This window comes from Xenopus tropicalis, chromosome 1 (assembly GCF_000004195.4).
Source record: "Xenopus tropicalis strain Nigerian chromosome 1, UCB_Xtro_10.0, whole genome shotgun sequence".
Taxonomy (NCBI): Eukaryota; Metazoa; Chordata; class Amphibia; order Anura; family Pipidae; genus Xenopus; species Xenopus tropicalis.
Window position 1 is genome coordinate 73787196 of NC_030677.2, and position 16477 is coordinate 73803672.

The 16477-nt window shown below is 38.1% G+C and overlaps 1 protein-coding gene across 4 annotated transcripts in view; it reads left to right on the forward strand.

The window, feature by feature from the left end:
* Positions 1-16168, forward strand: part of LOC101731251 (NACHT, LRR and PYD domains-containing protein 3) — a 41599-nt gene extending 25431 nt beyond the window's left edge. For all 4 annotated transcript variants that reach the window (XM_031903129.1, XM_004911094.4, XM_018096275.2 and 1 more), the window contains 3 exons: positions 11777-11860; positions 14291-14374; positions 15171-16168. In XM_031903129.1, coding sequence (XP_031758989.1) covers positions 11777-11860; positions 14291-14374; positions 15171-15528 — 526 coding nt within the window. In that variant the 3' untranslated portion in view covers positions 15529-16168. The remainder of the gene's footprint in view (positions 1-11776; positions 11861-14290; positions 14375-15170) is intronic.
* Positions 16169-16477: the final 309 nt, after the last annotated feature.

The following is a 16477-nucleotide window of genomic DNA, read 5'->3' on the forward strand; positions in this document are numbered from 1 at the left end:
TTGAATCACCACACAGTAAAATAATAGGGTTTACTGAAGGCTGTAAAACTCCAGATTCCAGATATGCCTGTAATGATATTTTTGGCAGATCTGGTGTGACAGTGGATTTCTGTAAAACTAACTACTTAGTTGACACATTTAAAAGTGAACAGTATTATAACTATATAACAATTATTGCTAGATGTAACTGGCTAGGCTGGAAAGAAGTCAAAATTCACCTTGTTGCCAGTGGGATGGGAGGCTGGGTACATCTTGATACTGATTGTATTGCTATGGATTAAACTTATTGTTTGTTCTACCACACATTGATACAGCACATCATACTTTATTATACATGGAGTCCAAGAGTAACCCGTGGTCTGCCATAGATCTGACCTTAAAGGAAATTAGGACCACCTAGTGTTATACTATATTAAAAAATGAAGCAACAGTATGGAGTCAAAATAATCAGGGACTGATATTTTAGGCAGTCCAATTTTGTATAATATGTGTATCATCTATGTGTCCCCATTACAAAATATATTAATATTCCTAAATAACCCTGTGTGTGAATTTGAATAGATAGTTGATGTTCCTTTTTTAAAAACAATAAAATCTAATGAACTAATGGTAAATTCTTGTCAAATACTTCCAAACAAAAGGCACTCAACAAAAACTTTGGTACCATGTTAGCCATTGGCAAAAATAATAAATAAAAAACAAACAAACAAATACAAAAGTATTGTTGACATGATGCTTATATTGACTAACAATAACAATACATTGCTAGGTTTTGTAGTTCCAAGGCCCCTTTGCCAGGCAAAATACAAATTAAAGCTGGAATGGCATGGCATATATGCTGTTAGATTAGAGAAAAGTTTTCATGAGCAATAAATTAGGAAGTTACCTGTAAATGTGGCCATACATAGTCAGAGGTGCTGATTTGAGTCCTTTAGACCAGTGGTGTCCAACTTCTGTGGTGCCGAGGGCTGGAATTTCTCTAGCATATATAGTGGAGAGCTGCAAATGGAAGCCGGTTTTGACCACTCCCCTTTTTAAACCACACCCACTTCATACCACACCCATGTTATCACAATGGTGGTAGGCAGCAAAAACCCAAATGTTAGGTCCTCACTGCGGGGATATCAACCATCATTCATATGTGAAAGAGTTATATTATGCCATTTTAAAACACACCCTTAAATCCATATGCCTCCTCCTCCCCTGTGGATAGCACAGCAACCCCCAGCATAAATTTACACACCTTAGGGACCATTTAATGGCTATTTCCAACTGCTAACAAACTCCTAGAACAAACCCCTACCAGGTTCACCTCCAACAGGCAGCATAGGGCAGGCAGAGTATGGCACATAGGCAGCACAGGACAGGCAGAGCATGGCACACACAGGCAGCATAGGGCTTGTGTGTGCCATGCTCTGCCTACCCTATGCTGCCTATGTGCCATACTGTACCTGCCCTTAGCTGCCTGTGTGTGCCCTACCCTGCCTGTGTGTGCCATACTCTGCCTGCCCTATGCTGCCTGTGTGTGCCATACCCTGCCTGCCCTATGCTGCTTGTCTGGGCCATGCTTTGTCTGCCCTATGTTGCCTGTGTGTGCCATACTCTGCCTGCCCTATGCTGCCTGTGTGTGCCATGCTCTGTCTGCCCTCTGCTACCTGTGTGTGCCATACTTTGCTTGCCTTATGCTGCCTATAGGCAGTACATACAGTGACACAATGCTGGCACTGCTCCTAAAGTGAACAGGTGTGAACAGGTGAAAAATGGTGGTGATTACAGCCTGAAGTGTGAACAATGCAGGGACTGAAAGGTGTGAACACTACAGGGGATTACATGTTTAAACAATACAGGGGGATTATAGCCTGAATCTGAGGTGTAAACAATGCAGGGGGCCAGTTAATCTCAATACTGATATTATTTAAACTTTACACAAAGGTAAGCCATCAAAGCAGGTAGACAGGTGGGGGGCCACACAGAGCGGAGGGGTCGCAGGTTGCGGGCCGCCAGTTGGACAGCACTGCTTTAGACCAATTCAGCAGCTTTATCTGCCTGTGTGTGTGACCCCTCCCCCTCAACAGGCCTCCCCGATCATTATCTGGCCGAAAATCGTCCAGGTGTCAATCGGGCAGGTTTGATTTTCCCGTCGGATATTGGACCGCATCGGCTCATTGATGTGGTCCTTGGTCCGACGGCTCATATACCCGTTGTTGTAATTTAAACATTTAGCCAAGGTGAGCATATTTATAGAAGATCCACTCGCTTTATGACCTTGCCAAACTAGTGGCTCTTATTGTTTATGGGCCCCTTACTTCCTAATCTATTGCTCATGAAGACTTTTCTCTGATCTAACAGTATAAATGCTGTGCCATTTTAGCTTTAATTTGTATTTTGCCTGACAAAGGGACCTTGCTGCTCCGAAACCTTGCAATGTACTGTTGTTGTTAGCCAGTATAGGCATAATTTCTACAATACTTTGGTGTTTGTTTGTTTTTTTATCAAAGAAAAGAGGAAAATTTTATTAGTTGCAATGAGCTATATTCCATCACTGGTAGCAATGTTTGAGATTTTCTGTGACATACTATTTGGTAATGCTGTATAGAATCATTCTCAAATTTTTGCACTAGGTGGCATTCTGTGCATAGGAAAAAGTCTTGTTATGTTCTGACTGTTACTGGTACAGGAAAATAAAAAGTGTTTGCTGCAGAATATGACTGGTAAGAATATCTGAAATGATGTATTTACTGTGTATTAAGCTATGTTTCCTAAGAAACACATTGCTGTCAATTTGCTGTGACATTGAAGACTTGGTGACATAATGGATAAAGATGTTTCACATTTTTATAACATATACAGAACTATGCAGTATAGTTGTTAAAGGCACAGTAATGTTATGATACATCATTATTTCAATTTTTCCAGCAAGTACCATTTAATGCCATTCCTTCTAACTCTATGGAACATATCAAAATAGCGCAATCAGGTACCATTCAGTTTGTAGAGCTCTGCTTTTATATTCTTACCCACTTTTGTCCTGGCTTCTGGTTGAGATCAGAAGTCAGTTCTTGCAGCCATTTTGTTTCCTGTATTGATTATACTGATTTACAGCAGGCAGTGGCAAAACATTGGGTTTCATCTAACTGATCCCTTTTAGCAAAGGGTGCAAATTAATAGAATGAAATGATTTTTTTTAAGGTGGCTATTGCTATTAGTGTTGCCATCTGGAGGTTGTAGTTGATACAAATTTACCTGCATTGACGGTAAATTTGTAATACTGACCCCAGCCTTGGCTGTTATTTTACTGGCAATAATGCAGCAAACAACACACAGGAGAGCACACCTTCCCCACATAGAATTAGTCCTAAAAGTGTCTTTTTGGAAGTTGCCACTCTGGTTGCTGTAACATTTCTGTGTATAAAATGTTTCCCAGTAAACTGGCATCTAGTACAGCATTTTTCAACCACTGTTCCGCGGCACACTAGTGTGCCGCGAGATGTTGCCTAGTGTGCCGTAGGTGAAGACAAGACTCCCCCTGTCCCCTCTGGGACACCTTCCACTTCCTGGCTCCATGATGCCCGGAAATCGTCACTGCCTGTGACGTCATCCGGCATCGGATCCAGGAGGGCGGAGCAACCAGAGAGGAGAGGCAGCACTATCCTGCCCTGGCACAACCCGACCGGGGGGAGCAACTGCCCAGGCCCTGCCCCGACAGACCAGATCCACCAGGGGCCAGGCCCATGCACAGCCGCCCTACTCCCCACCAGAGGACAGTCCCGGGACACCCCTGGATGCCGCAGCCTGACATGTAAGAAAGCAATTAATAATAATATATATATAATATAAAATTTTTGTGTGTATAAAAAAAAAAAAAAAAATCAGCGGGGGGGTGGGTTTGTGGAGAAAATGTCCCGGAAAATACTTTCTTTGTGTTTATTTGATTCCTATTCAAGAGAATTACTTTATATATAGTCAATATAGGCACAGAGTTAAATTTTTTAACATTTTCTAATGGTGGTGTGCCTCATGATTTTTTTCATGAAACAAGTGTGCCTTTGCCCAAAAAAGGTTGAAAAACACTGATCTAGTAGACACACAACCTTGCCTTATTTGCTGTATGAAACAGTTATATTTGAACAATTAAGTTCTTAAACATGAGGACACCAGGGTATTTCTTTGGGTTCTGGCTGGTGTACCCATAATAAAAGGTTCTCTGCTGGGTCCTTGGTGTTCCAGTCTGACTTTGCCACTACCTTGCGATACTTTTTACCTTCATAACTCAGCCTGCAGCCTTGTGCTTTTATATGGTCAGATATCCTTTCAGTGACTTCTAATATTCTTCTAATTTACAGTACAGGGTACATTGTTCTTTATAATACATGACTGATACTTGGAGTTCCCTGTATTAATCAGCCTGCAGCCTTGTGCCTTTATATGGTTCCTACTTTGCAATTAATTATAGTATATTGTGTCTTTGCCACCAAAATATTGAAGAATTACTACTTGCACCCCATGGAATTTTTTCTGTGGATGCCCATAGCTGTGCATTCTATTCTCTGAACTATAAGTGGGTAGGATAGATAAAAAGTGAAAAAAATAATGCAGTCAAAATTTCAGTGCATTTGATGAAAATTAAGTGCAATTCCAAATGATATAATGTCTGTCTTAGGAACAGACTCTCTTTAGCTGTTTCAGAAGTAATTGAGCCACTGTTACCTGTGTTTGGGAAGCATATGTTAGTTTGCATTCAGCTCAGATACTAGTCACTCTTAAGAGGAATGTCTTAAGCAAAGCAAAACACATATTCCCTGGCTGCTGTATTTATTTTTACCCCACCAAAGCTAGGGATCTAATTAGTGGCACATTAAATGTCTGTAAGCCTGTGAAAGAAAGTGATCTTATTAAAAACTGTACAGGGTTTGAATTAGACAGTTTTTCAAAATTCAAAATGGTGTTATTTTTCATACCTAAATAAGCTTGCCGACCAGAATTTTATCATTTTTGTGTTAGTATATAGGTATATTTCTAAAGACAATTTTAGATGTTTCTGTTTGTTTTGGTTTACATTTATGACGTAAACCATTTATAAAGAATAAAAGGCAAATACAGACCAGTAAATCTCCCACTTTCCTCCCTCCATTGAGCTGTGGATTCCCAGTTTTGGAATATCCCATTTTTGGGATTTTGTAAAAATAAAAGTAATTTCCCTTAACCCCTGGTTTGGCTGGAAAAAATGTGTTATTCAGATAATTACACTGTCCATCATTTCTAAAAAAAAAAAAAAAAGGTTTAGGCTTTGAGAATAAATCAAAATATTTTATGGTGTGAATTTAATATATTGTTTCTAAGAAGTCATGTTCCTTAAAGATGGCTGAAGGTATATATATATAATTTCTTTATACCCCAAAAACATCTAATATTGCACTTCTCTAGGCCATAAGCGAGAATATTTTTAAAATATGTTGTTATTGTTATTAGTTTACCAATGCTGTAGACTGTAGAAGCAGTGCCGGTATTGTGTCATTGCAGTACAAACTGTTTATAAACTGTTTATGTTATCATGATCAGTTACTTACAAAAACATGATAGGTTTCCCTGTCCCCTTCCCTACTCTGCCTGCCCTGCTCTATCCTGCCTGTGTGTGCCATACTCTGCCTGTGTGTGCCATACTCTGCCTGCCCTACGCTGCCTGTGTGTGCCATACTCTGCCTGCCCTATGCTGCCTGTGTGTGCCATACTCTCCCTGCCCTATGCTGCCTTTGTGTGCTATACTTTGCCTGCCCTGCCTGTGTTTGCCATACTTTGGCTGCCTTACCCTACCTGTGTTTGCCATACTCTGCCTGCCCTACCCTGCCTGTGTGTGCCATACTCTGCCTGCCCAACCCTGCCTGTGTGTGCCATACTTTCCCTGCCCTGCCTGTGTGTTCCATATTTTGCCTGACCTACGCTGCCTGTGTGTGCTATACTCTGCATGCCCTATGGTGTCTGTGAATGCCATACTCTGCTTGTGTGTGCCATACTCTGCCTGAGCTTTGCTGCCTGTGTGCCATACTCTGCCTGCCCTATGCTGCCTGTGTGCCATACTCTGCCTGCACTATGCTGCCTGTATGTGCCATACTCTGCCTGCCCTATGGTGCCTGTGTGTGCCATACTCTGCCTGCCCTATGTTGCCTGTGTGTGCCATACTCTGCCTTCCCTATGCTGCTTGAGGGAGCAGAGATCTATTGCGGGTGACTAACTATCTTCACAGGACATTAGCCTATGAGTATGCTGCTACCTGTTTGTCAACCACATTTTAAAATGCTGTAAAATGCAGATGATTTATCTCACCCAGGTGAACTCATCGCATAGGGAGAGGGAAATCTATTGCTCTCCATTCAATTTCTATAAGCACACACCAGGGTGCTGATAAGCTATTATGACAGGATCAAAGCATAATATTCTGCAGTTGACCACATTTCACTTTGATACAAAGAAAAATGACAGGAATCACATTTTCCATGATATGAATGCTTTCCTGCCTCCGGTGTTTCTGTACTGATAAGATCAGTCACGACCTGCCTTATGGCATTAAATTTCCACACATTTATAATGGTGTGCGCTTCTCTGTATTATGAGGATAAATGTCTGTACACTGCTAACAGTACATGCCATAGTTCTGCGTGATGACAATTGTGACACATGCCGCTCATGCTACAGACAACTGGGATGTGCAATGATTTCCTCCCTCCAATAACTTGTATTTTTATTATATCTCTCTCCAACTTTTTTGTTTAAGGTTTATTACCCTATTACAAGTTTTAGACATTTTGTTCATTAGTCTTTTAGAAATTGCATTTCTGAGCTGGAAAGGTAATTAGTGTCCCACAATGTTAGGCCATGTCTAAGGAGATCGTTTTTTTCTGGGTAGCACCCTTATTCCCTATTTTACCTCAAAGGGGATCCCCTGATGGGCCAGATATTCTAGGCATAGTACTGGCAAGATTAGATATATTTTCCTTTTGTTTGGCTTCTGCAAGTGGCAGTAAATTTATTCTGGCTAACAATCTGTGCTGCAGTCACAATGGACTGTTAATGTTGATCTGTTTTCAACTGCAATGCCTTTGATGTCTACATCATACTTACTGTTCTCTAAACTATTGTACTGATATGTATTTGTATTAAAATATAACAAACCACACAAACACAACAACTGCAGAATGACCATCTGTAGAACTCCAATGCACCATCCACCTTAACCACTTTTTGGCCACATTTTATAATCTAATCCTCATCAAAATCTTTGTGATCGGATTTATTACAACCATGACTTGTAACATTAAAAATTGAAAATATTTTATTTGTATTTAAAGTTTGTATCTGTACATTCCTAGCTCCTAGAAATAAACTATTTCCTGGCAACAAACATACTGTTTTACGTGAGAAAGATTTTCAATCTGTAGACCTGTAGAGATAACCGTATATGGCATCTGAGCGAGTTTGTATTCCTGTGTAAGAATTAAACACATTGTATTCTGCAGAGCTTGATCTGCTATCTGCTGTGTAGGAGCCTGTTTGCCATATTCAACTTGAATGGTTGCCCCATGCCTATATGACAAACAAACAAACAAAAAAAACAAAACAAACAAACAAAAAAATATATATATAGAATTTATAGTAGTGTTACTGAAACAATCCTGAAGCAATCACCAGTGCAGGGTAAGAAAATATTAAATTTAAATGCATATAACAAACTTAAATTTTTTGATATTATTGTTCCTTTAAGGGAGTATTTAAATTACTTAAATAGTGCATAGTTCTTCAACCCCCCAACAAAGCGATGGCCCAAAACTCTGGATTGTGTGAAGTTTTATTAGGGTGTTCTATATTCATTGTTTTGTAATTAAAGGAAATATTTTACATTAAAAATATCCCTTTCAAACACTTTTATTAACATATATGATATAAACATTAGTATATTATAAATGGATTTTGGATAAATATGATTACCCTGGATTTATAGCACTCAGATCTCTCCCAACTCTCATGACGTTCTTTTGGGCAGCTCCTCCCTCGCCCTGTACAAGCTCAGCAAGCTCGCTCGATTACACAGGCATTTAGATGTAGAAGGGAAAGCAAAGCCCTTCACCCCTCATCCCTCTCTCTAAACCGACATAAAAAACCCATTAATTACTCTCAAGCCAGACTGAACGTGCTACGATATGCAGTAAACTAACTTCAGGTTTGAACCGAAATTCAAGCTATAGTCAAATTGCCATTTTTGCTTTGCCCTATACATAAGTGCCAATGTTATTATATTAAAAACCACCTAGAATATTGCAATTTCTGTATGATACTTATGTCAATAAAAGTGTTTAGAAGGGATATTTTTAATGTTAAATATTGGTGTTACTGTTCCCTTAAATATTTATCTTTTCATGATACAAACCATACTTAGAAAAGCAAAAATTCCTTGACTCGCACACCCTCGGCTCTCCTGACAATTTCACCGCTCGGTGCACACTGCTGGAGGGATCGGCACCCTCCCAAAATTCTGTATAGAAAAATTAGCTCTGGCACTCTAGAGCTGTATACGGGGCAAGCCCATTAAATATCTTTATTACGGAAATGCAACGTTTCGAGGCACAAAGTAGCTCCTTTGTCAAGCATGAAACCTCGAAACGTTGCATTTCCGTAATAAAGATATTTAAAGGGCTTGCCCCGTATACAGCTCTAGAGTGCCAGTGCTAATTTTTCTATACAAACCATACTTAGAGCACACCTACCTTTATCTTTCCTTGTTTGTAAAACCCCAAGTGCCATGGCAGATACTTGCAACTGTTTTTTCACTTAAGTGTCGCACAAATATTCTGTGTACTCTTGTTTAATGGGAACAAAAGGTAAAATCACTTGAGGGTGCCAAAAGGTTAGGTGATTATCCACTCCACAGTAAAACGCTTCTGTCACTACAAAATTGCACTGGTCTAGGGAATTCCTGTAGAAACTCTTCTTTGCAAACTTCTTCAGCTTTTTCCATTTTCACTTTTTTCTGGTCTGGGCAGTCGCATACTCAGTAGAGTCTAAGCTAAACTTAGATGCAAAAAGGTGGCTTTAGGAACTCTAGTGAGCATTTGCCTTCTGGGGCTGAAAAGAAAAGATAGAAGAGGATAATAATCACAGTGAATGAGCTTTTACAGAAATACCCCAGGCCAGTGCAATTTTCTGCTAATAGGAGCGTGGGTTCGGGGTATCAGGTAAGCCCTTTGCTTTGGATCTGGAATCCGATCCCAGATAGATAGTCTGTACTAGGGTTTGCCTTGTGTTGACATAGTTCTTGACAGTTCCATGTGCTTCGCTCTTTAGTGGACCAAGGTAATATGGAGCCATATATATATATATATATATGTTTCCTGCAATTCACTGGTATTTTGTACATGCAGCACTCAAAAGACAGGGGCCTGAGGCTGCACCTTCTGTGCAAATGTTAATTTGCCTGTGTCTTTATTAGAAGTGCTTAGCAGATTTGTTTTGGTATATGAATAATAAATGCACACATACACAAGAAAGGCATATTATTGTGTATTATATATAGTCACGTCATTAATCTACGTGCCGTAATAGTGTGAAAAGTAATATGTTGGAGAATAAAAACATCAGGGAAATTGTTTTCAGAGATATTTGTATGGGGGATATATCACCATGGCAACACAGTGGGGTGAGGGAAAAAGAAAGGGGGGAAAAAACACATTTTTATAAATGTCTCGACGAGCATTTGTATAGAATTCTAGTTTGGTTAATGGAATTTCATCAGTAATTCACCTCTAACTTTAACAGGAATATATTTAACTGGACTAGCATGCTTAACTGAAACTTAATCTAAATAATTTGAGAAGCCAAGTTAAAGTTTAAAAGTTTGTGATTTCACATAATTTTTGCTGATGTGGAAACATTTTAGTTACTATGAGCATAAGGACTAAGAAGCTCTTAATTACACTAAACTGTCATTATTAGGCACCAAAGGAGTGTGGCAACTTAATCAGTATGAGTAACTTACCGTTAAAAAAATGATAGATCCGTAACCCTGATGTACATTTTTGAGTTTATAAATTGTGGATGACATTTGCATTTTGTAGTTCACGTAATTGGAAAAAATGATTGAATTTTTACTTGGGCAGTTTAATAAAATTCTAAATTATGTATAGTTGTGGCATCAGGTGCCTGTATGTTGATATGGGAGTCTTGTTTGGCAGTCATGTTACCAATTGGATTATGGTTCGCCATCTTAGTTAATTAAAATTCCAAGTTCCTTGTATTTTTTAGTCTCATTTATATTTAGAGTAGCACAGTGGCGTCTCCTAGAATGACCACTAGCTTGTGCATCATTTTGACATGCAGGCTAAGAGGCACCAGGGGGCTACGAGATGCAGAATAGCCCTGTACACAAGCTATGGATAGCATTCATCAGAACGTGACTTGTACTGAATTTTTTAACTTGGATCAGGGTACAAGGTGCAGCCTGCTCAGAGGTTGTGCATAGGCTCTAACCTCCATATGTAATAAAAGGCATTAAGTTTGCTCATGAGCAGTAACCATAGCAAACAATAAGATATGGGCTTTTAAATAGGTGACCAGAAAATTCTACTTGCTGATTGTTTGCTATGGGTTACTGCTCCTGGGTAAGCTTAGTGCCTTTTATTACATAACCCCCTAAGGGTTCAATTTTTGCACCTGTACTTTTTCACTTGCACCTGGGGCAATACTAAATGAGCCGTTTGATTTTTATTATGCACACATAATGGACATTTCCACCAGTCAGTTACCTCTTAGTTATAAAAGGGCATTTAACTTAATAATATAAATATTATTGCACTTTTTCATTTTGACTCCTGGCTACTGCTGAGAACTGCAAAGATGGGGCAAGGTGGCATCTGTGCATGAGGCTCAGTATTAGTGCAGTGTAACACTTTTTTGGTTTGTTTACTCATTTCCTTTGTTCCCTACAGTGTAGATGATTAAAGGTGTTTGTTGACACTAGGAATGCCATTTTTACATCATGGATTGGAATGTGGACACATTAGGGCAAACTCTCTTACCTATTTGCAGCTTGCAGTGTACAGTTGCAAGTGCAATCTCCATGTTTGTTTTTCCACAATGCAGTATTTTTCCCATGCAAATGGGTGATTATCTTGATGCAGTTGAGCTGGACTTACTGCAGTTATGGGCCATTCTTCAAAATACATGCAACTACGCATATGCTTTGATGAAAATTGGATGCAGTTTCACACAATATTTTCTAAGTCTGTCTGGCATCACTTCCGGCGTTTAGTGTGGGAATGACATGTGCCCTATTCTTGCCTATTGACGCAGGGTGAGGGAGGGAACCCTGAAACTACCGCCTTTTGCTCCAAAAGCCTTGCTGTTGACATACAGTAGTAGGTTATTCAATCACGGTACACAAGATTAGCAAACCTAGGGATATGCTGTGGTGAATTTCCTAAGATGAATGAATTGATTTTAGGTTTGATTCCAAGTTTGGAAATGTTAGGAAAGATGAACAATAAGTTGCTTCTCTTGGTAGGACATGGGTTGAATTTACAACTGCATTGTATGATGACTGCAACATGCACTGGGGCAAATTCGTCTCATTTCAGCTTGTCTGCGACACGTGTGAAATACAGACTCTCTCTCATTTCTAATGTAAGCATTTGAGAGAAGAGAATACTATTTTTTTACCTACATTCTTGATTTAAAACAGGAATTAAAACACAGCGGTCAATATAATAACATGTCCAGTTTTATTTTACAGACTTGGCTGGGCGCAATTAGAAGATGAAGAATTTTTGCAACTCTATAAAGCTCTCAAAAACAACAAGACTTTGATCCAATTATGGTAAGCAGAAAAACAAGATCATTGAATGCTATTTTTGTTTGGAATTACTTTGACAATATCTCCTTTCATCCCCCCATTTAGAAGTCGTGAATGTTTATGTAAAATGTTCCCAATCGGATGTTGGCCACCACTGAATATGTTCCATGAATAAAACATCATTTATGTTTAAGCATATTGTCCTTCACTGTTCAAAACCTGGTGCTGCATGTCAAACAGTCTTTTTTCCAGATTATGCTTCATTTTTCTTTTCACTCCCCATGTGGATGTTATGCAGATCGCACAAAAAACACAATAAAGATATTGCTATGGAACATATCCATACATTATTGATGAGAGGAGACTTGCAAAATTTTGCTTCACAGAAGAGTGTTCCCTGAAGTGTTTCCATAATCAAATTTGTTACTGAGCCTATTTTGTATAGAGTGAGAGAAACAAAAGGCTAAATAAACCCTGCTACTGTTTAGATAAGCATGAATAAAAAGATTAAAGGGGTTAATATCTGTTTGCACAGTTAGGGCTATTAGAAAGGACTATTTATCCTGTTATTTAATTTATGTGTATTATCTGTTTACTTGTCTGTCTGTCTGTTTGTGTGTCTGTCTACATTTTGTCTGTTACAGCTGTACTGGATATGTTTATATTGGCATGGCAACTTTTAATGTGTCTGTTTTTACATGATCAGACATGAACATTAGGTTCATGTGAAGATTATGGTTTCAAATATATTTTTGTGAATCCAGTTACTTCTTCATTAGAAGTGTCTATTCAATTAGTATTTCATTTAAATGTCTCAAACTAAATAGCCATCCATGCCTCTTGGCAGAATTCTGGATTATAAATAACCTTTGAGGTATGAATGTGTATCCTATTTCCATATATTTGTAGGGTATGTGTTTCCCATTAACTTGCTGCATCTACTGTGATTTGAATGGTCATAAAGGGCTTTGTGTGGCTAGAATAATCAATAAATTGCAAAGGTCTTGACCTCTAAACTACTTAAAAGATGAAATTGGTTCAAGCTAGAAGCTGTGACATTTTGCTTTGCACATAAAAAACAGAATATATGTCCAAAACAGGCTTAGGATTGTTAAAGGGGACCTGCCACCCAAAGAAACAAATTTGAAATCCTTTTCTATAATGTTAGCTGAGCAAAATAAACTTTACTTACATATTCATTTTTTTAAATGTTGTTTCCTTCACAATGTTGTTTGATTCACAATCACAGAAAGCAGGCAGGGGCCATTTTGTGCACACTGTTATTAAAGCAAGTTTTGTATCTTCCCAAAATCTTGTGAAAAGGCCAGAATAGGGAATCTAATGCGTTGACTACACAATTATAGACCATAATGAGGGAGGGGGAATGTGAAGTGTAGTGACATCTAGGAAGTGCTGCAATGGAAATTGAAAGTAATTGACTTTACTGCCTCTATGCCTGAGGCGCGTGGTATGATTGACAGCTCAGATTTTAAAATATACAGGTATATATACAGGTATGAATGTTTTAATAAAAAAAAAGAATTTGGGTTTTATGTTTATTTTCAAAGGACTTTGTTCTAACACCAAGTACAGAATTTTTAATATTCTTATATTGCAAAATGGGTTTATATAATGTATAGAACACAGGTCAGTGCTGGTTAGTGCTGTACTCGTGGGGGCAGACACAGGTCTCTGTGCTCCCAAATGGATTGCACAGACCTCAGCAATTCAGGGAGAGAGGAAGAGAGTGTAAAAGCTTTTATTCTCTTGTGTATTTCTTGTGCAGTCTTAAGGGTTACAATTTTGCAAGTTCTTTACTGTACTTTAGAGTATAGAAGAGCTTTTAAGCCCCAATTGACTAAAATTTTAGGGCTTAATTATTGAGAAGAGCTGAGCTCTAACACATCATAGCACAGAATGGATTTGACTGCTATATGTAGACAAATCCTTCTAAACTCACCTGTGGATAGTAAATTCGTAGTTTGGGTTTTTAATTAATATTCATCAAAAAGTTTTCTGGCTGAGTAGCTGGTTGGTGGAGGATAATACATGCAATACATTATAATCCATATGATACATAAACAGCAATGTGCAATGGTTTTGATACTTTTTATTCAGATCTCCACAGACAGTTCAGGGGAAGCCCCCCTTCTGCTGAAACGTCTGCTGAGATCTGAATAAAAAGCATGGCACATTGCTGTTTATCTTGGCGTCATTTGGACTATCGTTTATTGGACTTTTACAGTCCTTCTATGAGCAGCAGAAGCACCAAATAACGCACCAATTACATATATATACACAGGTATTTGGCTACATGCATGGACTTGAATAAAGATGACTGGCCATTCCTTAGCAGATGTTGAAATATAGCATCTTTGCTTTAAACTTAGTTAGTGAATAAAATAGACACCCAAAGTGTTTTTGCTCAATTTCTATTTTTTATTTTTAATGCAGGGTTGAAGGAAACAACATCAGTTCCGAAGCCATTGAGCAATTCTCTGACATACCTTTATTCACTACAAGTTTGCAACATGTTATGTAAGTATGTGTTACACTATTCGTCCCAGCCATCTCCAGCATAGCAAGGCTACATAATTCCATATCTCATCACTTACTTAGTTGCAAGCAACAATATACTAATAAGAACAAAGGAAAAACAGGGAAAATGCACTCTGGTAATCCAAAAACAGGTCATCCAATAGTTAAAAAGAGAACTTTATTATGCACTCAAAATAAGCCTGATGTGTTTTGTGTCCATCCGACACTTAATCATAGGCTTAAATGTGCATTCAACAACATCAGTATTTAAAAGGCTGAACACCAATAGAAAACAAGATAATAAGATAATAGGTGAAAGAGGAGGAGACTATACATCTTTGAGAAATTTAAAGGAACAGCACCTATGTAAGAGAAGGAGCATGAAGAAAATGCATTTGTGGAGAAATATATATATATAAATAGATACACTCAGAAAAAGGACATATAGAAAGGACATATAAATGTATGTTTTTAATGATAATAACAAGAAACATCAAAATCGGAATTCATTCCACTTGGTAATCTAGTCTGAAGAATATCCAAAAAAGTCAAGTCTTAATATCTTATGTGCAAAGTCACCAACCCTCCAGGATCAAAAAACTCTCTCTATCCCTTGGACTTGGATTGTGACTGCTCTTGGGAACCATTCCTTCCATGCTTTCGTAACATTATCATGCCTCCACTGACACAACAAGTAGAATACTTTAGGCCTTATTTACAATAGGTCTGCAGATGCAAAGTAAAAGGTTCAAAATTGCATTTTACAAATACTATATATGCTTTTTCTCTTTTTTAGATTACTTGGCAATAGGATACCAGCACAAAGACTCACAGAATTTAAAGAAAAACCATACAGGAATGTCATTGTAGCTCACATTGATGAAAGCTTTGGAATAGATTTTTGGCAAGGGTGGTGGGACTGGATCTTTCAGAGATGCAAAATATGCAGCGATGAGAAAATTGTCTCCTTTTTAACTAAAGTATTTAGTGGACTTAGTGTTTTCAATGAGAAAAACACCAGTTGGATGAATACTTGGTATACTGAAGTGGACAAGTTATTGCAGCTGAGAATTAGATACTGCTCTATAACCAATATCAAGAAACGCATGGAGAGTCTTCAACAGATGTTTATGCAGCAAGCAAGTAGCCATTAATTATGGTTTGGGACTGGTGGTGGTGGCAGTCACAGGGCTTCTGTGTATTCTTCTTCTTCTTCTTCTACATGTCTTATTAATGCAAGTAGCACATTAATAACATTAAACAGTGACCAAGTCATAAAGAAGCTGTGTAGTCAGGCTAAAGCCAGGATAGGTATGTCATAAAAAAGTAGACCGCAGAAAGGTTTGGCCAGCATGCAATAGTTTATATTCCATCATATTTGTTTGGCCAGTGAATAGTCTGTTGTAACTGACTACCTTATGCCAATTATATATAAATATATTTACAACTTTTAGCAGTGTATGTACTAATTGTTTTCATTGTACATAGCCAATGTTTATTTATTGATACCCAGAACTGGTTATTTTGTAGTTTTGTATACTCTACATAGTAAGTAGATAGTATTCTATTCTCAATAAACTTAAAATGTGTGATATACTGAAAGATGTTATTTATTGTAAGAATCAAGAAGGCAGTTCCTAGGCAACATTTTTTTCTAGACCAAGTTAATCCTAAAGGCAATTTAGTATTCAGCGTAGATTTTCCAATTACACTGCAAGAATGAAACGCTTAATTTTGTAGGGGGTTCATAATTCAATTTTATCCTTAGTAAAAGTTACATTAATATTTGAAAAACTGATTTATGTTGCCTATTTATTTTATTCTCTGCGGCTATAGAATGGCTATACATATGAAATAACAAGGACTAGTTTAGCATTTCATTCTAACTTTCCTGGTTTTATATTTCCATGCTCTTCAATTAACCCCAGTTCCTCAAGCTGTGCTCCCCTCCAACTGAATTAAATTACCACCCATTTCCCCTTCTCCCAGCTGGAGTATGAGCCCCTTTAAAGGATTCTGTCCTGGGAAAACATGTTTTTTACAAAACATTGGGCCAAATAGCCATTTTTTTTAACCACAATGCAGTGTTTTTCCCCATAATTC